General features: G+C 38.6%; 1 protein-coding gene across 9 annotated transcripts in view; it reads left to right on the forward strand.

Annotated features, from left to right (window-relative positions):
- PCCA (propionyl-CoA carboxylase subunit alpha) overlaps positions 1-24,691 on the forward strand; it is a 404,001-nt gene that overhangs the window by 196,646 nt on the left and 182,664 nt on the right. For all 9 annotated transcript variants that reach the window (XM_027065165.2, XM_027065168.2, XM_053217534.1 and 6 more), the window contains one exon: positions 13,239-13,349. In XM_027065165.2, coding sequence (XP_026920966.1) covers positions 13,239-13,349 — 111 coding nt within the window. The remainder of the gene's footprint in view (positions 1-13,238; positions 13,350-24,691) is intronic.

Raw genomic sequence — 24,691 nt, forward strand, 5'->3', positions numbered from 1 at the left:
TACTCTTTGACCGAGCTGTGCAATTTTCAGGAATCTATCCTTCAGAGTTAAAAGACCGAATTGTGAAGTGATATTTACAAGGACATTTGTGACAGCAGCATTTAAAGTAGCCAAAATTGTAATCAACCATCATGTCCACCAAATGGATGAACAACCGGATGAATTACTGTGCGTCTTCACTATAAGTTGCAGCACAGCCGGTACTTGAAGGCCTGTCTGTATGTATTGTTAATAGAAAGGCGGTTCGCAGAGTAGTGTGTGTGGTGCAGCCTCACATCAGTTAAGCCACCTTCCCATCCTAAAGTATCTTTACTGTGTTTGGATGAGCACAGAGAAAGATGTGGATGTATACACGTCAGATTGAGATCTCTCTCTCTCTCTCTCTCTCTCTCTCTCATAATACATACCTATATATGTTATATATAATTTATATAATATATATTGATATTGATACAATTGATACATTGCCCCCAGGCCTTTTATTTTAGGTATTTTCAAGCCTAGAGAAAAAGAACAAATAGTACGTTGCACACCTGTATGCTCTTCACTTAGATTGTTAAGCTTTTCTACATCTTTCCCTCCATCTCTCCCTTTATACCTTTCTTTGCTTTCTCCTTCCTCCTCCTCCTTGCTCTTCTTCCTTCTCCTCTCTCCCTTCTCTCCTTGTTCTTTTCCTCAACTATTTGAAAGAAAGTTGCAGATGTCATGACACATGACTCCTAAATATTTCAGCATGCATCTTAAAAGTAAGATCGTTTTCCAACAAAATCACAAAACCAGTATTACACCAAGGAAAGTTGACAGGAATCTCATATCGTCCAACATACTGTCCGTATTTCAAGTTTCCTTAGTTTCACTAAATGTCTTTTTATATCTGTTTATCTGTTTGTTTTTTTAACACCACCTATGGTCCACTTAGAGTTTACACGTTGCTTTTATTTATGTCTCTTTATTATCTTGCTCTTTTTCATATCATTAACTCTTCATAAGAGTGAAGGGCAGCTGACTTCCAGAATGTCTCATAGTCTAGATTGAAAGTTTCAGTATTGGTCCAGTCAAGGCTCTTGGGAAAGGAGGTGGAAAGATAGGGGTTGCAGTTGGAAAGAAATTTGAGTTGGTGATTTCGAATATGGTGCACTTAGTGAACACTAGATGATTTTAGGGTTTGACTCTGGGACTAGGTGGCTAAAGTGAAAGAATAGGTAATTTGAAATGAGAGCCAAAGAGCTGAGTGGCGAGGATGTTACCTGGGTCATACTCATGGTGACATGAGTTAGGGGAAGGGGGAAGGAAGGAAGGTCCTTCCTTCCAGGTGACATAAATTCTGCATCTTCCAGGTGAAATAAATTCTGCGGCGAATATTGGGTTGTTAAAAGAGATGTCGATAGATGACAGGGAATTGGGGAAGACTTTTTGGCCAGCTAAAATAAGCCTCAAGGAAATAGAAGTTTCTCCAAGGATTAGCAGAGGTAATATTCTAAAAGTGACAGTGGATCTCAAGGAGGTATGTGAAGGTTGCTGGAGAAGTGAGGTCCTTGAGGTCACTGAGGTTTTCAGTGAGGCAAGGAGATAGATGGAATGTTCCATGAAAATACTGAACCCTCAGTAGACCTGAGTGGTAATCATGAAGCGGCAGTCTCAGAAAACATTGTGGAGTGGCCTAGAAAAGAGTTGGAAGAGGTGTTTTGGGGAAGTGAGAGTGGTTAGGTCAGCTGATGTTCCAAGGATGAGGGATGGCCAGAGAACCTAGGCCTTCTGGTGAGGGATGCAAAATCCTTGAAGTACCTGGTAGGAAGGTGAACCCTTGGGCTCAGAAAAGTGGTTTCTGAGGCATTTTGAGGGGGTTTGATCTGTAACTTCATCTAAATAACCTCTATTTCCTTTCTTTGGCTGTGCTATCCCATACTCCAGCTGTGTGTGTCATGGCTCAGGTAAGAGCTTTCTGAACAGGTTCTCTGTAAATACTCTTCATCTGCACTAATCCATTCTTTGGTTTGAACAGCATAAAATTTAAAGTATAATCCCAACCCTGCTTGAAGCCCTTTAATGTTTCCCCATTGCCCTCATGTGACTCTTTGGTCATTTACACAACTTTGTCTCATGCTCTTTTTTTTTTTTTTTCCTTCCTTCCTGCTTCACTGTTGTTTTCATTTGCTGGAATGCTCAGTCCTCTTCCCACCCAAGGACCTTCATAGTTAGGCTGTAGTCTAAGCAGTTATAACAAAGAGAATGAAAAATACAGTGACCTGTGAAAGATAAAATTTAATATATTTACCATGTCATAGTTCCAAAAGGAAATATTGTCAAGGGCTGGTAGGGAGACTTGGATTCACAGCAGATGGTTTTCATTTGGGGGCTCCAGAGTGGCTGCTTTTATGCCCATCATCCAGCCTCAGCAGGAAGGTGGCAGGGGCAAGGGGAGTTCACACCCATTTTTTTTCAGGGCATAACCTAGAAAGCACCCTTTATTTCTGCTCCCATCTTATTGGCATTTAATCACATGGTCATACCTATCTGCTAGGAAGATGGACAATGTGGTTGATACCAAGGTGGCCATATACTAAGCTAAAAAGTAGCATTTCTCTTATTAAAGGAAAAATAGACTAGATATTGGTGGATGATTAGGGGGAATAAGAATATATACATGTATCTGCTTATTTGTGGAAACACACACACATACACAAGAGCAGAGCTAATAAGATGGTGGACCTATAGGGTGTACCTCCCAGATCCTCATCTGGTAGAAATGATTGGGGGATGGGAAATGAAGTACCTGAGATAAAGGAGAGAGGCTTCTCCAATTATACTTTTAGAATTCTGACATTAACATTTCCAAATAAAATTATTGACATTCTGGGGGAAAAGCTCTAAATGGAATACCAACAGTGGACAGAATTTTATGAGTAATATACTGATGGAGGGAGAGAGAGAGATAAAAAAAAAAACACTAGCTTTAAATAACTTTTAAGCATATTTTGACTGCATATCCTCAAGCTTAAAAACAGTAGAAGCAAACATTGAACTGTAGTTAGTAGGTTTGTTTTTCCTAGTTCATGGGTTAGCAGTTCTGAAACCAGTTTATGTATATTCTGGGATTAAGGAAATAAATACATGGATTGTGGATAAGATGAGTGACATTTCTTCTTGTCAGAGAAAGAGGTTACAGATGGGGAAATGGATGAGGATTTCCATTCTAAATGAGTCCTATGTATTGAGTTGAAATTGGAGGTATCAGTGGAAACTCATGGTTTTTAACATATATTGAAAAATAACTGTATAAATGTGTTACTGCACATGTGTGTGTATATACAGAAATTCTGTAGCTCAGGGTTTCTTTAGCAATATTGACATATTTGGGTAGACATTTTTTTATTGTGTGTGCAGGAGGGTATCCTTTGCATTGTAGGATGTTTATCACCACTCTTGGTTGGCCTCTACCCACTAAAAGACAGTAGCATTTCCTCAGTTGTGACAACCCAGTATTTCCAGACACTGCCATATGTCATGAGGGAGGGGGGCAAATCACCCTCAATTGAGAACCACTGGCCTGCTGAGAGGTCATGGAAACATTGGCACCCATAGCAATGAGCATACAAGGAACCCAGATCTTATTTTTTAAATACCATTGTCTCATAAATGGAACCACTACTCCATGATAAAACGGCTGATTTCCGGAAGAGTGTAAGATGAGCCTGAAACATCTTGTATAAGAAAGTAATCAAGTGCTCAAAGATGATATGTCAAAAAGACACAGGAGCCAGCTCTATGGGGTTTCCCACAGGCCAATCTGGGAAAACTTCAGCAACAAAATAAATAATGTTAGCGATGGATTAAAGCCCATGGAATAAGACAAGAGACTGTGGGTCCATACTGATATAAATAGATAAGAAAGATAAAAGAGGCAAGAGGCACAGCTCTTCTCTACAGCAGATTTTTAACTTATAAATATAGAAGAATCCCCATGGGGTAAACACCAAATTGTTTAGGGTCAGAATCATCAATGACAGATGCTAAGATAAGCAGGTGAAAATATGATGAGAAACAGGTATTTGCATAATTTCATAGTATATCCCCAGGTGATGCTAATTAATTACAATGGGAACTATAACACCTTTAAAATAGACAAACCTAGCAATTTACCCAAATGGTCACAGTTTGCATCACTGGTAATGGGACATATCAACATCTCATGCCTCTTGAGGTATGATGCACTGAAAATAGCACATCATTTCTGTGATGTCCTTCTCCAAAATGTATAACATGGGTATAATCGTGAGGAAACAGCAGACAAACCAAATTGAAAGATAGTGTACAAAATAAATGGTTTGTACTCTTCAAAAGTGTCAAGGTCAAGAAACACAAAAGTGGATCAACTTATCTAGATCAAAGGAAACCAAGGATACGTGGCAAGTAATGCAGGATAAGTTCCTGGACCAGAAAAAAAAATGTTTTTCTTTTGTCGTAAAGGTCATAAATGAGACAGTTGATGAAATTTGAACAAGGTTTGTAGATTAGATGGTGATACTGTTATCAATGTTGATTTCCACATCTGGTCATTGTACTGTGATTACATGAGAGACTTACCTTGGCTTTAGGAAATACACCGAAGTGTGGAGAGGTAAAGACACCCTGTCTTTGGCTTACCCCCAGATGTTTAAGAAGAATTGTGTGTGTGTGTGTAAAGAGAAAAAAATATGATAAATAAATGATAAATGAATAAATAAATATTTGGGGTAAAGGATATGCAATAATTCTTCCCTACTATTTTATGAGTTTTTTTTATAATTCTGAAATTGTTCCAAAATAAAAAGTTTAAAAAATAGGTGAAGAGGAGCATGTGTCCCCTCTTCCCAAACCTGAGGAGTTTTATTTAAGGAATAAAAACAGATGCATTTGTGATGATATATTATTTATCTGATAAATTCTAAAGGATAGAGGGCTTAAAGAAATTGTTTTGTGAAGGACAATTTACTGTCTTGTTGGATAACTGCTTAGTTGTTCAAATAATTTTTTTCCTAAGCAGATTGTGAGCTTTTGTTAAAAAAAAATCTTGAGAGCAAAGATGTAATTTGGTTAAAGTTAATTTCTGAGTCCCCATGAAATAAGCGGTGACTTTTGGCCTCTGTTTGATCCTGGCAGTGTGTGCAGCTAACGTCTGGCCAGTGTTTTGGAAACAGCAGGTAGTCAGGAGAAAGCCACTCCTAGGGGTCGTCTCTTCTGTGGCCTGGTGGTGATTTCCCATACAGATGGGACCTTGTGAACTTTGGTAGAGGTCATTTTCAATTCCCTGTCTAAAACTGAGAGCCATAATTTTTATGAGTATGTGATTAATAATATCGTTGAAGTTATAAACTATGTCTCAGAGTACCTCTGCTACCGACTTCTTGTTTGAACAACGATTGCTTTAAACAGCATTGTCTTTCCTGGGACATGGAAAAAAAGTAACTATGTACAAAATGGTAACTTTCAGATGTGTAGGATATCTCTTGAACAGTCCAGTGATTTGTCCCATTTATCTGTTCTTTTGTGCTTTTAGGGAAGAAAATAGTTCTTTGATTATTCCCCCATTTGCCTTTAGAATCAGTACAGTACAGTAGTCTTTGGAGTCAGTTGAGGCATCTAGATTTTGGTTGTCTGCCATTAGCCATTGTTTCATCTTCTAGTCCTTCAGAAAGAAAAACATAATGATTTGATTTTGCATAGTAATATGTAATCTTTCATTCAGAGAACATTTAAGGAGAAAATGCTTTTGTGTAGTAATTTTATTCCTGAAACATCATTTAGCAAGATAAAAGTCTGTTTTCATGCTCTATTTACTATTCAAGTAGAAATAGTTTGGAAAGTCTGTGCTTCATTTGTGTGCTTGAGTGGCTCTGCTCTTTGATATCCACAAAGTAAATTAATGTTTGCTTATAATTCCTTTGACTTCTCTAAAATCACTTTTTACAACTTTGAATTTGTAATAAAAATACAACATATCATTTATCCTGTAAAATTGCATACATTTTATTTTTATTTATTTATTTACTTTTTGAATGTTTATTTTTGAGGAAGAGAGTGCAAGTGAGGGAGGGGCAGAGAGAGAGAGAGAGAGGAAGACAGAGGGGTCAGAAGCAGGCTGTGAGTTGAGAGAACAGAGCTCGATGTGGGGCTTGAACTCATGAACTACAAGACCATGTCCTGAGCCAAACGAAGTTGGATGCTTAACCAACTGAGCCACCTAGGCACCCCTTTATTTTTATTTTTATTTTTTTAAAAGATTTATTTTATTTTTAGAGAGCACACATGAGTAGGGTAGAGGGGCCCAGGGAGAGATAATCTCAGGCAGGCCCTACTGTCAGCGTGCAGGGACCAATGTAGAACTCGATCCCACAAACTGTGAGATCATGACCTATGCCAAAATCAAGAGGCAAACGTAACTGACTGAGACACTCAGGTGCCCGAAACTGCATACATTTTACTAAAAAAAGTTTTAAGTTTGTTTATTTTGAGGCAGATAGGGGCAGAGACAGAATCCGAAGCAGGCTCTGTGCTGCCAGCGCAGAGCCTGACCTGGAGCTCGAACCTATGAATCTTGAGATCATGACCTGAACTGAGATTGAGAGTCAGGTGTTCAACAAACAGCCACCCAGGCGCCCTGAAACTGCATACATTGTAATTTTTTGATGTCCTCAATCACAAATTGATCACTATCAGAAAACAATCTTATTTTTGTTCAGATGATCATTATTTCTGAAATTTTATGTTCGAGTTTCCTGAAGACAGTCTGATGCTGTTTTGACTTCAGCCTCACAGAGGAACAAGAAAATTTATACTATCACTAGGTTGTAACAGGAGAGCCAGTAAAGTTAAATACAAAATATGAAGTTTGTAAGTAAACACTATTATTTTTATTTAACTGGAGGGAGGAGGGAAGGACAGAAATTCTGAAAGTTAGATTGCCTTTCTTTATTACTTTTTTTTAAAATGTATATTTATTTTGAGAGAGACTGAGAGCATGAGCAGGCTTCCCACTGTCAGTGCAGAGCCTGACACGGGGCTTGATGGTGTGAACCGAGAGATCATGACTTTAGCCGAAATCAAGAGTCAGACACTCAATCAACTGAGCTATCCAGGTGCTCCTAGATTCTACATTATTTACAATTTATCCAGAAGCTTACAAATGGAAACATTTTGAAATACTAAATTACACCTAAGAACACTTTTTTTTTTTTTTGGAAATGAAATTCCAGCTGCACCCTGATCTTCGTATTTTCATCCTTTCCAGTCCCTCCTTTAGGATGTTTTCTTCTTCCAAACTTGAGTTATTGTATAGGGATAAGCTGCATACTGCTGGCTTTGTCTTGCATTTCTGTTTCTGGATTTCTTCATGTGGGCATCTGCCCCCATGCGTTCTGTGTTGTGGGTGGCTCCGTTCTAACGGACCTGTTCTTCTGAACTCTAACCACAGGGATACCATCAGTCTACTCTCCCAGGCCTCTCCAGTTGAACTTGCCCAAAGTAAATCACATGTTTCCCTCTTAACCTGTTTCTTGTCTGTAAGTGGGGTCTTCAGTCATGTAGCATGACAGAGCCAGAAGGGTGCATGTTGTGATTGACTCCTCTCCCCTATTCTTTTTTTTTTTTTAAGTTTTTATTTTAACTTTTTCATTAAAGTGTTTATTTATTTAGAGAGCTCAAGCAGGGGAGGGACAGAGAAAGAGAGAGAGAGAGAGAGAGAGAGAGAGAATCCCAAGCAAGCTTCATGCCATTAGCACAGAGCCCATTGTGGGGCTCAAACCCATGAACCGTGAGATCATGATGAGCCCAAATCCAGAGCTGGACACTTAACCGACTGAGCCACCCAGGTGCCCCTAAAGATTTTACTTTTAAGTAATCTTTACCATGGGACCTGAACTTACAACTGAACACTTAACTTACTGAGCCAGCCAGGTCCCCCTGTCTCCCCCATTGATGTCCACTAAATCATCATGCCCTCTCTGCCTGCTAAATGTCTCTCCAGTCCATCTACTTTTCTCCGTCTGTAGTGGCCACACTCTTGCTGTGGTCTGATGCCTTGCAATTTTTCAACATGTCTCCTGCAATTGTCAGCTAATGGTTTTTCCCACTTACACCCTCACCCTTCCCCAGACCCCAGTCCACTAACAGCCTGCATGGTTCCTGGAGCTCAAACGTAGTCGTTCCTGCCCTGCTTCAACTGTTCTGGTTGCTCTCAAAGAAAGGTAAAACGTTTGCATGACTGTCAGACCTGGACAACCCCCCCCCCCCCCCCCTTGGACTTCTTAGGCACACAGCTCTCTCCTTTGCTCATGCTCTTTGGCCACGGTGCCCATCTTCCAGTTCTCTCCACACAAATACCTGGTGGTGTCCAAAACAACATGAGAATTCTTTGTTCCTCCCTTATATTACCCATCTTTGTGTCTTTCTGTGTCTTTCTCTATTTCTTTTCCCAGCTAGGACGATTTGCGTAAGTCACAGATACTTCTCTCTTCCTGGAATGCCACATCTGTTGTTGCCTATGCATAGAAATCTCTTCTGGCAAGCCATTCCCTTTCCTTCTTCAAAAGCGCTTTAGTTTTGTCTGTTTGTAAAACATGCAACAAAGGGATTCAGTTCCCTTTCACAGCCTGACCTCTTTCAAGGAGTCTTTTATTTTAAATTCTTGCCTACTGTGTTTGGCTTTCTAAGCACTCGTAGCATGTTGCTTTCAGTTGCTCTTCATTTTCATCTACCCGAATATCACCTGTAGTAGACGAAGATGTCACATTTTTGCAATGATTTGTGAGGTATACTTGTGTCATCAGATGAAGTTTCTTACACCTTCCAATACTTTCCTCGTAGAAATACACATAATTACAACAGCCCTTCAACACATGAGTGGTTGAATATTGGCTAAGTCATTACCCACAGAGCAAGGTTGGGATAACTGCATTACCCACAGAGCAAGGTTGAGATAATTTGTTTGGGGCATGTGCTATGAAAGATACTTATTAGGTCATTGTATGTGATAACTTCTTCCTTGGAAATTTATGTAGCTAAAGGAATACCATTAATATTTTAATTGGGAACTTTCTCTAAATGTTTTGAAGCAGTTTGAATAGATTGAAAATTGGCTTTTATAAAGTTTTTAGGCACTTGGTATTTTCTGAGTGAGGAACAGATAATGCTCAGATTTTTGCACATGTATGCTAACATCGTCTAGTATAAAGAGATGCACAGAGAAATGCCTAGTTGGTTGGCTCAGAAATAGGAAATCATATTGGAAAGTATGCCCTTCTCCCCATATGTATACATGAGAGTACAGGGTAACCTGCCTTAACAAAGATTCTTAAATACAGTAGTATAAATAAGATAGAATATTATTTACTTCTCATTTAACTGGCTGGCTGGTCTGTGCTGATGGGGCAAGTTTGTGTCCTGTGGTTCTGTGGTCATTCCAGGAGATCCTCCCTCTCCCCCTGCCAACATGTTGCTCTGTTTCACCTTCATTTCCAGAGCTGAGTTCCTGCCATATCAGGAAGCCCATAGGAAGAAGGAGGAAAGGAAGCCCAAGTAATTATTCTTTTCAAGTAAGCGAGGCTGGAATTGGGCGCATCACTCTAACTTCCAACCCCTTGTCTGGAAATCAGTTTGTCAGGTCCAGCTGTAGGACAGACAGGAAAATAGAGTCTGTGTCTGTGGAGTCTTTTGTTCTGCTAAGACTCTTGTTACTGTGTAAAAAATGGAAATCACATTTTCAGTGAAACCCGCAGGCTGTCATATTTTTAAACATATATTACTATTACAATTTCTGTTTTACTAAACTTTAGCTATATGATTCATTCTCTCTAGATCACAATTTCTTAGTTTTAAGTCTCTTTTCTTTGTAATTTTCTTATTCTGTGACTGGTTACTGAAAGTTCCTCCAAAGCAGGTACCATAGTGTTACAGTGTTTGCTCTCATATTTTTTCCTGTGTGTGATATCTAGCTGCCACATGACCAGTAGGTTTAGAATAAATGTTGATAGGTGTAGACTAATTTGCTCAGAATATCAACATTGTTAAAAACCTTACAGTGAATGTCCACAATCTTTCTCAGGGAAGGGCTAGAGTGTAAATAGCTTAGACTTTTGTGGGTCATATGGTCTCTATTACAACTGATTGACTCTTAGAGCACACACACTGAATGTAAACACTGCTGTATTCCAAAAAAACTCGATATACAAAAATAGGGGGTGGTCTGATTTGTGTGCTGAGTTTGCTAAACGCCGCCTAATAGGATGGCTATGTTCTCTGGATAGAGAGGTGTAAACTTTTGAAGAACTGGATTCCTATAGGATATGAAACTGGAAGTTGGGGAGGGAGGTCAGTGCTGAGACTTGAGATCCAGTGCATCTGCCCTCTGATGTGTTTTTTTTTTAAGTTTGTTTATTTTGGGGAGGGGGAGAGGGAGGGGCAGCAAGAGACGAGAGAGAGAGAGAGAGAGAGAGAGAGAGAGAGAGAGAGAGAGAGAGAGAGAGAGAATCCCAAGCAGGCTCTACACCTGCAGCACAAGCCCAGTGTGGGGCTCGAGCTCCCGAACTGTGACATTGTGACCTGAGCAGAAATCAAGAGTCAGATGCCTAACGGACTGAGCTGCTCGGGCTCCCATGTCTGATGTTGATTAACTACACATTGTCTTCTGCTGTGTATCGGTTCTCATGTGAAAGGATAATAACGAGCACAACACTGATGCATGTTTCTGAGTGCCTGGCATTGCCTTAAGCATTACCTCATTTGTACCTCATGACAGTAATGCAAAATAGGTCCTGCTGTGATCACCACTTAACAAATGAGGAAACTAAACATTTGAGAGGTGAAGTAGCTTACCCAAGGTAAGAGGTAGATCTGGTACTTGAGCCTGAGGTTCTGATTCTTTGCTTACTTTGGAATTATTATTTTTTAAAATTATTTATTTTTTTGGTAATGTTTATTTTTGAGAGAGAGAGAGACGGACAGAGTGCAAGTTGGGGAGGGGCAGAGAGAGAAGGAGACATAGAATCTGAAGCAGGCTCTAGGCTTTGAGCTGTCAGCACAGAGCCTGATGCGGGACTCGAACCCATGTACTGTGAGATCATGACCCAAGCTGAAGTCAGGCGCCCAACCGACTGAGGCACCCAGGTACCCTACTTTGGAATTATTTCTATAAAAATGAGCACTCTACAAGACTTGAATAACAAGATCACAATCAGGCTTTCTAGGTTTGTTATGCAGCAGAATGGTATGATGAGGACTGTGCTGTCTGAAATGGTATAGACGAGTATGGAAGTGGGTGAAGAAACTGGAAGGAATTAGCAAACCTCTCATTACTTCAGCTCTATCATACTCCAGTCCCCTGCTCCTCTTGTGGAAGCCTGATCGAATTCCTGCTCTCCCTGGATTTGACATGCCTCTTATCCTCCCTTTTATTCCTCTTTATATCTTTGTAATCTGCGTGACCAAGATCAAATACTCCGTTCATAAAGCCCTTCTATCTCACAGAACTCTCCTGATACCTTTCGAGTCCCTGTTGTGGCAGTTAGCTATTGTAACATAACTTTGTAGTGGTCCTTGTGTTCCAGACTCAGTGTTTCCTGCTGGATCACAAGCTGTTCTTTTCTTTTTTTTCTTCTTTTTCTTTTTTTTCCCCCCCTCCTCCTTTCTTACTACTCATTGAAGTATACTTGACATGAAATGAACTTCTCGTATTTATTCAGTTTGATGAGTTTGGACATATGTATTCACCTGTGAAACCATCACCACAATCAAGATGCTGAACATTTCTATCACCTCCAAAAGTTTCCTCATTGCCTTTGGAATCCTCGGTGTCGCTACCCCTGTCCCAGTGCAACTGGGTGATCTGCTTTCTGTCACTGTAGGTTTTTAAGCCTTTTCTGAAATTTTATATTAATGGACTCCTACAGTAGTCTTTTTAAATTCAGCATAATTATTTTGAGATTCATTCTTGTGTTTTTAGTAACCCCTGTCTTTTTATTGCTAAATAGAATTTCATTGTATGGACAAACCACACTTTGCTAATTCATTCACCTGTTGATGGACATTTAGATTGTTTCCAGTTTTGACCATTGTAAATCAATTAATAACCTATGTGTATAAGTGTTTGGATAGGTTACCTAGGAGTGACTTGTCTGAATCGTATGTATGTATAACTCTTTAAGAAACTGCCATGCAGTTCCAAAGTATTTGTGCCATTTATAGCCTCACCACAGGGTGTGACAATTCTGCTTTTTCACATCCACACTGATATGTGATATTTCTGTCTTCTAACCTTTAGCCACTTAAATTGGTTTTGGGGGGCATCTCATTGTGTTCCTTTGATGATAGCAATGTTGAACAACTTTTTTAAAGTTTTATTTATTTTTGAGAGTGCACAGGTCAGGGAGGGGCACAGAGAGGGGGCAGAGGATCGAAAGCGGGTTCTACGCTGACAGCAGTGAGCCCGATGTGGGGTTCGAACTCGCGAACCCTGAGATCATCACGACCTCAGCTGAAGTCAGACGTTCAACCGACTGAGCCAGCCAGGCGCTCCGAACAACTTTTCATTTGCATATTTTCTTTTGTGAAATGTGTTCAGATCCTTTGCCATTTTTTACATTGTCATCTTACTCTGCTGTAAGCATTCTTTATATACTCTAGATACAAGTTCTTTGTCTGATATGTGTGTTGTGCACGTTTTCTCTATCTGTGGCTTACCATTTTGTTTACTTAACTGTATCCTTTGAAGCAGACTTTTACATTTTGATGAAGTACAGTTTCTTTTTTTATGGCTCATGGTTTTTGTGTACTACCAAAGAATCTATTGCCTACCTCAAGATAACAGATTTTTCTCCTACATTTCCCATAAGTCTTGAAGTTTTAGGGTTTACTCTTAGGTTTGTGATCCAATTTAGGTTAATTTTTGTGTATGGTGTGAGTTATAGGGATGAAGTTCAATGTCCTTTTTCCCAAATGGACATGTTAGTACCATTTACTGAAAAGACATTTGTTTCCCTATTAAATTGACTTGGCAGTCACAAGTTTCTCAGGCTTACATTTAGTATTTTATTGCTACCACAGATTCAGACCTTTTTTGTTGTTACTTGAAGTTAAGGAGATGGATAATCTTGCCTGGTTCTTGCTAGATCATAAGACACAGATGATAAATTTCTCTGGATAGTAAGACTTAGATTTTTAACTGACTCTTTCTTCTCTAATTCCATCTGATATCTTTTTATTTTTAGGTGTTACACATAATATTGCATTGCTCCGAGAGGTGATAATCAACTCACGTTTTATAGAAGGAGACATCAACACTAAATTTCTTTCTGATGTGTATCCTGATGGCTTTAAAGGTTTGTGTGCATTGAAGTATTTTACTGTATTAAAGTTATTTTATACTTTATTATAATGTATAATTTTTCTGTTTTGAAATTAAGGCCTCTGGTCTATACTGTACTTGATTTATTAACAGAGTATCCTAGACTATTGACATTCATGATTTTGAGTATTCATGAATGACTCATGAATGTGCAGTAATCCATAATTTTGTTGAGTGAGAAATTCAACTGTAATGAACATTTTGGCCTCTTTGCTGCCTTGCTATATATAGTTGAACCTCAAGCCTCATCAAGGGAAAAGATCAGAATTATGTTTTCAGGATTTCCATATGCTTTTATGTCTGCTTGGCTAATGTGTCTGTGATGGTGATGTGTCATGAAACAGTAGGCAGAAGCAGACAACAGGTGAAAACTTGAGGGAACTTTTAGAGCAAACATGCTTGCATACATACATTTGTGTAAATGTCTATATGTGTACATAGATGGTGTTGGATTCCATTATGGGGAAGAAAATGGCATTTAAAATTTCTAATTGAAATTGATTACTATGTGCTATACATTTAGCATCAGAAAATGTTACACATTCTCAAGGGAACTCAGAAATTTACTTAAAACTTAACATTGCCATTTTCCGTGATAAACTTACTATATTACATTTCTGTTTTGATAGGGAATTATCAGCATGGACAATGTAATTCTATCCATGCTTATACAAGATAGGAACACAGTTTTAAAAATTGTTAGAAGTTGTTAGAAAGGACCATTAGCAATTATTTCATCTCATCCTTTATTTTTCCATGTGAGGAAACGAAAGCCCAGAGAGCTTGATGAGGTTAAATGACCAGTAGTATAATAAAGCCAGAAGCTGAACTTAGTTTCCACCTCCTGTTTCAGTACTCATTCAATTGTGCTAGGCTTCAAAATCACAGATCATACAAGTTTTCAGAGTATGCTGTATGTTGTTGTTGTAGAATGCCTGTAAGCACTTTAAAAGTACACACCTAGCTTTGCCCTTCTTAATGTGGACCTCTCATTGTCTTCCCTCACATTATTCTCAGGTCAGTCCTTCTCTGAATGGCTACTATCGCTTGTTTTTCAGATTACTCTATTTCCTCCTTCCTATTTTTCCCTACAGCAGGTATCTGATATTTTAAACTGTATCATCTCTGATTGTTTGATATATGTGCCTGAAAGAGACAGCAGGAAGTGGCCACTGAAGTTAATCCAGGATCTTCTCCATATGTTTGAGCCTGGGTCATTTTGTCCCTTTGGGATTACCCGTCTGCTTCCCATCTGTCCAGCTATCCTAGGCACTGTTCACAGGCGAGGACGTGTTTTTATGACTGCATTAAAATTTTCTATTATATATGTTTATTATCCCAAATATATTTGTGGACTGGAACAGTGTTACTAAAGCTTCTGAGGTTGACCTTTGGAATGAATTACTGTGACTAAAACCAAAAAATAGGATGCACAGGAATGTATTCTTCATATCTGCTTATTAGAGTCTCAGGTTGAAAAGCTGCTGTGCATTTATTTGAAAAATAAATGAAAACTGGGGAAGATGTTATTTTGACTCTGGAGTAAAGGGAAAATGAGGAAGAAGTTATTTTAGGAACTATAATTTCAGTTGGCCTGTAATGAACATTTTGGACTTTTTTCTCTTTTGCCTTGCTGCAGTTTAACCTTTAGCCCTGTCAAAAGAAGAGATCAGAATTATTTTTCTCTTCTGGAAAGCTGCAGATTTTTAACAAAAATTGGATTCAACACAAGTAAAATACCACTAATTACACCTCTTTCTTTTCCATTTAATTTAGTCAAGTATTTCTATTCCTTTAAAAGCGGTGTAACCAAATCAGTATGAGTTGCTCCTTGGTGAGTCACAGGCAGACACCACACCATGGTTTCTGTTGCACAGATCTGTGCAACAGTATAATAAAATAAAGGGAACTTAATTTGCAGCAAATGAGGAGATCGTGGGGAATAACTTCCAAAGCTGTACTCTCTGGGCAAGGGTGAATGGGTTCCTTTTATTTAGGGTTAGGATGAATATTTAGATAGGGAGCTTTGTCATTGTATGTAAAGGCAGGCATAAGGTCTCATATGTGCCATAAGGAAATATACCTATGTATACATTGTTTGTTATGTAAATGAGGCTTGTTCCTCCTTTGGTGGAGATTTTAGTATAATGAGGTAAAGGTAACTGTCAGTCATTCCACTGCCCATCTGTGCAGGTGCAGGTTGGGGGCGGGGGGTGGTGGCATGGTTAGTTTTAAACTGGTCTGGTTGGTCTGGCTGGCTGGTACTCTGGGCAGTTGTTTTGGTTTCCATCACTGAATATTATCCTTATAGGGTCTTTTGTCTGAGTTAAGAGATACGCTGGAAAGAAGAGTGTAAGGAAAAATGGGGACAAAGGTTGGTGAGCACAGGCAAGTGGGGAGTAAAGGTCGTGTCTTGAGGTCTAGCTGGTGATAGTGGTAAAATGAAATTTGGGCTGTAGCATTGCGTTTGAGAATTCAGTCATTAAAATCACCCAACAAATAATTGGTGCAGGCTCTAGAAGAAAATGGAAAGCAAATAATATATTTTCCCTGCACTTACGGAGCTTACATCACAAGGTAATTTATTTGGTTGAATTCTCCTGATTCTTTAAAAGTGAGTACGAGGAGTAAAAGAAGAACACAATATAAATATTTCTGTGTAATACCCACTAACTTTTCAGGGTGTTTACAAATATGCAAAGAACTAACCGCTACAGGACAAAAGAAGGGCTAAACGAAGATATAAGCAAAGTGTCTTGAGCACAGAGAAAAACCACTTCCGATTCAGGGAATCAGGGATGGCTTCCAGGATGAGGTAGCATTTAGACCATTGCAGCACTTCCCCAAGAACTATTCTGGGGCACTGCTCATCTGTGCCCAATCCATCCTCTCTGATGTGATGCCGGTAGTTTGAAATCAGCCTTGGAGAGAGTATTTACAGTGAGGAAACTGTCAAAACCTGCACTGGTGCATTTCTTCTTCCTTCACACCCGAGTTGATTGTTATCATTTACCAGCATACCAGCGTCTGGTCCTTTGACCTGACTTTACAAAGGAAAAGGTTTACCATGTAGGGAGGAAGACCTAGAAGAATCGCTGAGGACAGGCGGTGCTGTGTTAGAACTCCTGTGAGTCAAATGACAGAGTTTGCTGAAAAATGGTAAGAACATTTAAGGACATGAAATCAGAGGAGAGAGACTTTAATAAAGTATGAAAACTCTGATTTTTAGAAGTGTTTCAGCAAAGCGAAAGGTGGGATGGTCACTTTTAAGAACTAAACTAGTGAACCTAAGGAATAAGGGTCCTATTCCCTTATTCCCTACACTTTTACTACAGGTAAAAAGGTAGAAAGGATGAAATAATTTGTGAAATAAGAGATGTGGAGGGATGATCCAAGAGATTTTGTATGTATATAACAGTTTCATGAAGAAAAGATGGACAAGTAAAGGAAGGTTAATTTTAAAAGAAATAATAAGGGAGATTTTTGTTTCACTGTTCTTGAGAAAGCCTTGATGTGTTGTTGCAAAGATTCACTGAGTTTCAGACAAAATTAATGAAAAAAGTAACTCTTCTAGGAATATCAAGAACAAAAAGTCTTTAAAGCTTCTAGAAAGAAAAAAAAAGCACCAAGTTATATGCAGAGAATGTAGAATGAGATCATGTTCAGATTCCGTAAACTGGAAATTAGAAAATCTTAAAATATCTGATTCATTAGAAAGTACTTAACCCAGGAGGTACTATACCCAACTAACATATCTTTCATTTCTCAATTATGAAAAGAGATTTTATTTATTTAAAAATTTTTTGTTTATTTATTTTGAGAGAGAGAGAGAGAGAGGGAGAGAGAGGAGCAGGGAGAGGGAGACAGAGAACACCAAGCAGGCTCTGCACTGGTAGCTCAGGGCTTGAACCCATGAAACCATGCGATCATGACCTGAGCCAACACCAAGAGTTGGACGCTTAACTGACTGAGCCACCCAGGCACCATGAAAAGAGATTTTAAAATAAAGATTCAGAAATATGTCATTATATATATTTTGAGGAAATTACTGAAGAAAGTGCTTTAACCAATATGAGGTAAAGATGACAGCTAAATTATACCCATTTTTCCCAACCAATGAATTGAAGTTTTTATTACTTTTATTTTTACTATTTATTTATTTTTAAGTAGGCTCCACACCCAATGTGGGGCTTGAGCTCATGACCCTGAGATCAAGAGTTGCATGCTCCACTGACTGAGCCAGCCAGGTGTCCTGAATTGAGGTGTTTTCTTTTCTTTTTTTTTTTTTTTTAAAGACACAAGCCCATAAGGAAAAAGAGAAGAGATAGTATTCTGGAAAATGAAGAGCCAAAAAATGATTCTTAACTGACTTAGCAACCTAAGAAAGTTGAATCCTAATCTGAAAGTGTGAAAAACTGAGAAGTTGCTCATTACCACCATGGAACCCTTTAGTAGTCTTAGCTCCTATTTAAGTTTCAGGAAGCTTGGGAAATTTCTAAAGGTATGACTATTGGTCTAAAAATCTCTGGAAAAATTTTCCATATCCCCTCCTTCACTCTTTAGAGGAGGGTGGCTCTCTCCTCCACTTTGGCAAAGACTTTGAAGTTCTTCTTTTTGTAGAATAAGATGCCCTCTGCTCCAGGGACACCAGGCACAGTTGGACAGAGGTTTGAGTGAATGTGGACATACTGAATGTGGTGACACCCTGTCTCTCAACCCGTCCATGAGCCTACACACAAAGCAAATGGTCAGCAAAGCCACATCCCAGAAAGAGAGAACATGCATAGCTCAGGATCAGGACATCTGTCAGCATCATTTAAGACAACACTAGTTTGAAAGGGAATCCCCAGATGACTGTTAAAAATAGATGATAGAACTAAAGCCACTTAGGAGAACACTGATCAGGCTTCTGAAAAACTGGGTCATGCACATGGAGTGATAATTGCATGAGGTTTACAGAGGTATATCACAGACCATGTGAGTGCTACTATGTGATTCGATTTGCACGTAGTAACTACCAACTTAATGAATAAGGACGGGAGAGCCTAATTGTTGTTTGAAGTTTGGGGTTTTTGTTGGAAATTCTCCCCCCACACTCCCCAACTCCCTCAAAGGCTAAGAAGGTGAGGGCTAATTGTGAAGAGGAAGTTTTTCTCCTTTCTTTCACAAATATTTACTGAACCCATTAGGTAAAAGGTAGTGTCTAGGGTCTGACACTAATAAATACTGAAGAATATTTATTATTATTTTTTTAACGCTTATTTTTGAGAGAGAGAAAAAGCATGGGGGAAAGACAAAGGATTCGAAGCAGGCTCTGTACTGACAGCAGAGAGCCCGATGCAGGGCTCGAACTCACAAACTGTGAGATCATGATCTGAACCAAAGTCTGATGCTTAACCAACTGAGCCACCCAGGCGCCCCCTGGAAGGTATTTTAAAAGGCGTAAGGGTTTTTAGAGCTGCGCCTTTTTCCAACCATGTCTTCTGCAGAGAGTATGGTAGAGATTTCAAGCCTTAATGCTCTTGAAGGTTTCAAAAGATGGGTTTGAGAAACCCTTAGAACTCCTCCCAGGCTAGGGTTCTAACTTTTACGTGGAGGTGAGTTGCTGCTGTTGAAGATGGCTCTTGCTAGAGCTTGTGAGGCTGCATCTGTCCTTGCATGCCAGGCTGGAAGTTCTTGGTCTTTCTGCCTCACTGTTCGGACCCCACAGACTGCCAGGGTCATGCTTGTGAATCTTCTCAATTAGGGTTGGCAGAGGTGAAAAACAAGGGTCAAGTTGCAGTGCTCCCTTAGTTTACCTTCACACTTGAGAAAGGGATAGGAAGAATCTAAAAGAATTTAAATACACTTTGCGTCCCCAAGTTCTGGGTGCTTAAGATTCATTGGTAAGCAGAAACACTTGCTGCCCACATGGGGTTTACAATGCCAGGAGTTAGCAGGCAGCATGGGTCCTCACCCCTCTCACCACAACTCTGTAGGTGTTTTCAGATGTGAACCCACTCACGGTCGTCAGTACAGTGCACTTGCCTTAGCTTGTTCACCTACAGCTGGGAATTGAATGCAGGCGTGTCTCATTTCAACACCAAACCAGCACACCAACCCCCCTTACCTGAGCTGCTATACTCTTGTCTGGATTTAGAACAGCCTTCTCATAGCCCTCCCTCCTGCCACCATTGCACTTTGTAATTCATCTTCGCCCAGCTGCCAGAGTTCACTTTTAGAACCAAATCATATCTTCCCCCTCCCTTACTTTGAAAGCCCTCAGTGAATGAATGGCTAAACAAACAGCAGTATATCCATGCTATAGAATACTACTGAGTGTGAGAATGAAAGAAACTGTGATTCACTCAAAAGCATGGATGAATCTCAAAAATATTAGGTGCAAAAGAAGCCAGACACGAAAGAGTACTTACTCTCTGGTTCCATTTAAATGAAACTAGAAAAGAGTTTAATTGCCTGAGGTCAGGGAGGGAAAGGAGGTCCAGAGGTGTTGATTGGAAAGAGATGCAAAGGAGCATTTTGGAGTAATGGAAAATTTGATATGGATTGTTGTGGTGTTTATATGGGCATACACATTTGTCAAAACTCAATTGCTTATTTAAAATGGACCCATATATTGTATGAAAATTGCACCTCAAAATTAAAAAAAAAAGTACCTTTGTTAATGACATCCATTACAATTAGAATAAAATAAAAAGTGATGGCTTACAAAAAAAGTAGGTGCTAAAAAGGTGTTGGGTGGAAATTCAATAGCCTTTTTTTTTTTGACAATGTATGTATGTATGTATGTATTTATTTATTTTTCAATATATGAAATTTATTGTCAAATTGGTTTCCATACAACACCCAGTGCTCATCCCAAAAGGTGCCCTCCTCAATACCCATCACCCACCCTCCCCTCCCTCCCACCAACAACTCTCAGTTTGTTCTCAGTTTTTAAGAGTCTCTTATGCTTTTCAATAGCCTTTTCTAATTAAAAATTCTTTGAAATAAAAAATTAAATGAAATTGATTAGAAATGTACTTTATGAAAACTAAAAAAACCCTAGTTTTAAATGATGAAATGATAAAAAAATTTCCCTTAAAATCAGGAACAAATGAATTCTGTAAAGTGACTGTTATTATCAATCATTTTTATTGCTTTGGAATATCAAAAAGACCAAAAAAAAGTTGGTTTAAATATTTTGAAAATAAGAAAATTTTCTTTTTCCATATATAATTGTGTCCCTAGAAAACCCAGAAGATACTACTAAAAATTTCTAGACTTAAAACATGTCTGTCAAGATGACTGAATGCAGCAAGATAAACATGCAAAGTTAGTATCTCTTCTCTGTGTTAGAAAGAGCCAGTTTGAAATGAACCCTGTTCATATTAATTGTAGTGTCTTGTAAAATAGTCAAGAGAAATTTAATAGCGAAGACATAGAACCTATAGGACTCTGTAAGCTGTAAAAATATTGTTGAGGAGAAACAAGATGTGAACAGATGGGAAAACATCAGTTGTTATTTGTCTTTCAAATTTTTATTTAAATTCAAGTTAGCTAACACATAGTATAGTATTGGTTTCAGGAGTAGAATTTAGTGATTCATTGAATACCCAGTGCTCGTCACTTAAGTGCCCTCCTTAATGCCCATCACCCATTTAGGCCATCTGCCCACCCAACTCCCCTCCAGCAACCCTCAGTTTGTTCTCTGTAGTTAAGAGTCTCTTACAGTTTGCTTCTCTTTCTGGTTTTATATTTTGTTTTTCATTCTCTTCTCCTGTGTTCATCAGTTTTGTTTCTTAAATTCCGTATATGAGTGAAATCGTATGGTATTTTTCTCTGACTGATTTTGCTCAGCATAAAACACTCTAGCTCTACCCGTGTTGTTGCACATGACAAGATTTCATTCTTTTTGATGGCCGATCAGTATTCCAGAGTGTGTGTGTGTGTGTGTGTGTGTGTGTACATACACACACACACACACACACACACACACACACACTACATCTTCTTTATCCATTCATCAGTCCATGGACATTTGGGCTCTTTTCATAATTTGGCTATTGTTGATAGTGCCATTATAAACATTGGGCTGCATGTAACCCTTTGAATCACTATTTTTGTATCCTTTGGATAAATACCTAGTAGTGCAATTGCTGGGTCTTGTGTAGTTCTATTTTTTTTTACTTTTTGAGGAACCTCCAAACTATTTTCTAGAGTGGCTACCCCAGTTTGCATTCCCACCAACAGTGTAAGAGGGTTCCTCTTTCTCTGTATCTTTATCAACATCTGTTGTTTCCTGAGTTGTTAAATTTTAAACATATCAATTATTGTTTGGGGACTCAATAGTATAGGAGTGCCAATCTATCTCAGATTGATGCAGATTTTATGTCATTCCAGTTAGATTCACAAGGTCCACTACATTAAATGATTTAAAAGATTATATGTATTCATAAATTTCTGAAAATAGCAAATTATGAAGAATGATAGAGGAAAATTGGCCTTCCATGTTTTAAAATGTATTGCCAAGCCTCTGCATCTAAACAGCATGATATAAAGTAGAGGAATGGGGGTAGGATGGCTGGGTGGCTCAGACAGTTAAGTGTCTGACTCTTAAATTCTGCTCAGGTCATGATCTCATGGTTCGTGGGATGGAGCCCCATGCTGGGCTCTGCACTGACAGCAGAGCCCACTTGGGATTCTCTCTTTCCCCTCTCTCTCTACTTCTCCTCTCCCTTCTCATGCTTTCTCTCTCTGTAAATAAACATACATTTTAAAAAATAGTTTAAGAAAGGAAATACTTGAAAGAAAACAAAAAAAAATGGATAAGTATGTCAGTGTAATGGAATAGGGAGCTCATAAACAGAAATTAGTATATGTGGGAGTTTTTTCTCTTACTCTATATGAAATGTTAGAACTTTAATTTATGCCAAATTAAAAAAAAATGAGTCCCAGGCAAAGATTAAATGTAAAACATAAAAACAATTAGAATAAAACTGAGGAGTCTAGTTACTATCTAGACATTGGAGTGATCTTTTAAAAGAATAGTGCAAACATTTCTAATGAAAACTAATGATATGACTGTTCTGTAAAATTTTTCTGTACAGTGTTCTGTAAAATTTATTTCTGTTTGGCAAAATACTAAATGCTAATTGAGCATATGTAAAGAATTCTAATTGGCCCATAAACTTGAAATTGAAAGCTGTTTTAAAAAAGTTTTCTTTTTAAATTATTATTGTATGGTCAGTGTCAATTAAATGGCTAAAACATAGATTATTTTTAGATTTCATATGTCAATCACAAATTACTTGATGAAATTTCAGACATTTTGTAATTTAAAAAATTGCTATGTCTATATTATACCTTGGAAGTTATGAGGATAGTAAATACAACTACTTTTTAAAAGCTAAAATGAGTATTTTTATATATTATATATTGTATACTATATGGATCTATATTAGACTATAAGCATACTCTAATATTAATGTCTTGTTTTGAGCCATAGTATGTTTTTTTAAATTTTTTAATTTTTTAAAAATTTACATCCAAATTAGTTAGCATATAGTGCAACAATGATTTAAGGAGTAGATTCCTTAATGCCCCTTACCCATTTAGCCCATCCCTCTCCCACAACCCCTCCAGTAACCCTCTGTTCTCTATAAGCCTCTTATGTTTTGTCCCCCTCCCTGTTTTTATATCATTTTTGTTTTCCTTCTCTTATCTGTTTCGTCTCTTAAAGTCCTCATATGAGTGAAGTCATGTGATATTTGTCTTTCTCTGACTAATTTCGCTTAGAATAATACCCCCTAGTTCCATCCACGTAGTTGCAAATGGCCAGATTTCATTTTTTTGATTGCTGAGTAATATTCCATTGTGTATATATATATATACACACCACATCTTCTTTATCCATTTATCCATTGATGGACATTTGGGCTCTTTCCATACTTTGGCTCTTGTTGATAGTGCTGCTATAAACATTGGGGTGCATTTGTGTCCCTTCGAAACACCTCACTTGTATCCCTTAGGTAAATACCTAGTAGTGCAATTGCTGGGTCATAGGGTAGTTCTATTTTTAGCTTTTTGAGGAACCTCCATACTGTTTTCCAGAGTGGCTGCACCAGCTTACATTCCCACCAGCAGTGCAAAAGAGATCCTCTTTCTCTGCATCCTCGCCAACATCCATTGTTGCCTGAGTTGTTAATGTTAGCCATTCTGACAGGTGTAAGGTGGTATCTCATGGTGGTTTTGATTTGTATTTCCCTGATGATGAGTGATGTTTAGAATTTTTTCATGTGTCGGTTGGCCATCTGGATGTCTATTCATGTCTTTTGAAGTGTCTGTTCATGTCTTTTGCTCATTTCTTCACTGGATTATTTGTTTTTTGGGTGTTGAGTTTGATAAGTTCTTTATGGATTTTGGGTACTAACCCTTTATCTGATATATCATTTGCAAATATCTTCTCCCATTCTGTCAGTTGCCTCTTAGTTTTGCTGATTGTTTCCTTTGCTGTGCAGAAGCTTTTTATTTTGATGAGGTCCCAGTAGTTAATTTTTGCTTTGTTTCCCTTGCCTCCGGAGACGTGTTGAGTTAAAAGAAGTTGCTGTGGCCAAGATCAAAGAGGTTTTTGCCTGCTTTCTTCTCGAGGATTTTGATGGCTTCCTGTCTTACATTTAGGTCTTTCATCCATTTTGAGTTTTCTTTTTTTTAATTTGTTTTTTTTAATGTTTATTTTTGAGAGGGAGAGAGAAACAGTGCGTGAACAGGGGAGGGGCAGAGAAAGAGGGAGACACAGAATCTGAAGCCCGCTTCAGGGTCTGAGCTGTCAGCACAAAGCCTGATGTGGGACTCAAACCCGTAAACCGCGAGACCATGACCCGAGCCGAAGTTGGATGCCTAACCGACTGAGCCACCCAGGCGCCCCTTTTTTTGAGTTTATTTTTGTGTATGGTGTAAGAAAGTGGTCGAGGTTCATTCTTCTGCATGTCGCTGTCCAGTTTTCCCAGCATCACTTGCTGAAGAGACTGTCTTTATTCCATTGGATAGTCTTTCCTGCTTTGTCAAAGATCAGTTGGCCATACATTTGTGGGTCCATGTCTGGGTTCTCTGTTCTGTTCCATTGATCTGAGTGTCTGTTCTTGTGCCAGTACCATACTGTCTTGATGATTACAGCCTTGTAGTATAGCTTGAAGTCTGGGATTGTGATGCCTCATACTTTCTTTTCTTTTTCAAGATTGCTTTGGTCATTTGGGGTCTTTTCTGGTTCCACACAAATTTTAGGATTATTTGTTCTAGCTCTGTGAAGAATGCTGGTGTTATTTTGATAGGGAGAGC

The sequence above is a fragment of the Acinonyx jubatus genome, chromosome A1 (assembly GCF_027475565.1).
Source record: "Acinonyx jubatus isolate Ajub_Pintada_27869175 chromosome A1, VMU_Ajub_asm_v1.0, whole genome shotgun sequence".
Classification (NCBI taxonomy): domain Eukaryota; kingdom Metazoa; phylum Chordata; class Mammalia; order Carnivora; family Felidae; genus Acinonyx; species Acinonyx jubatus.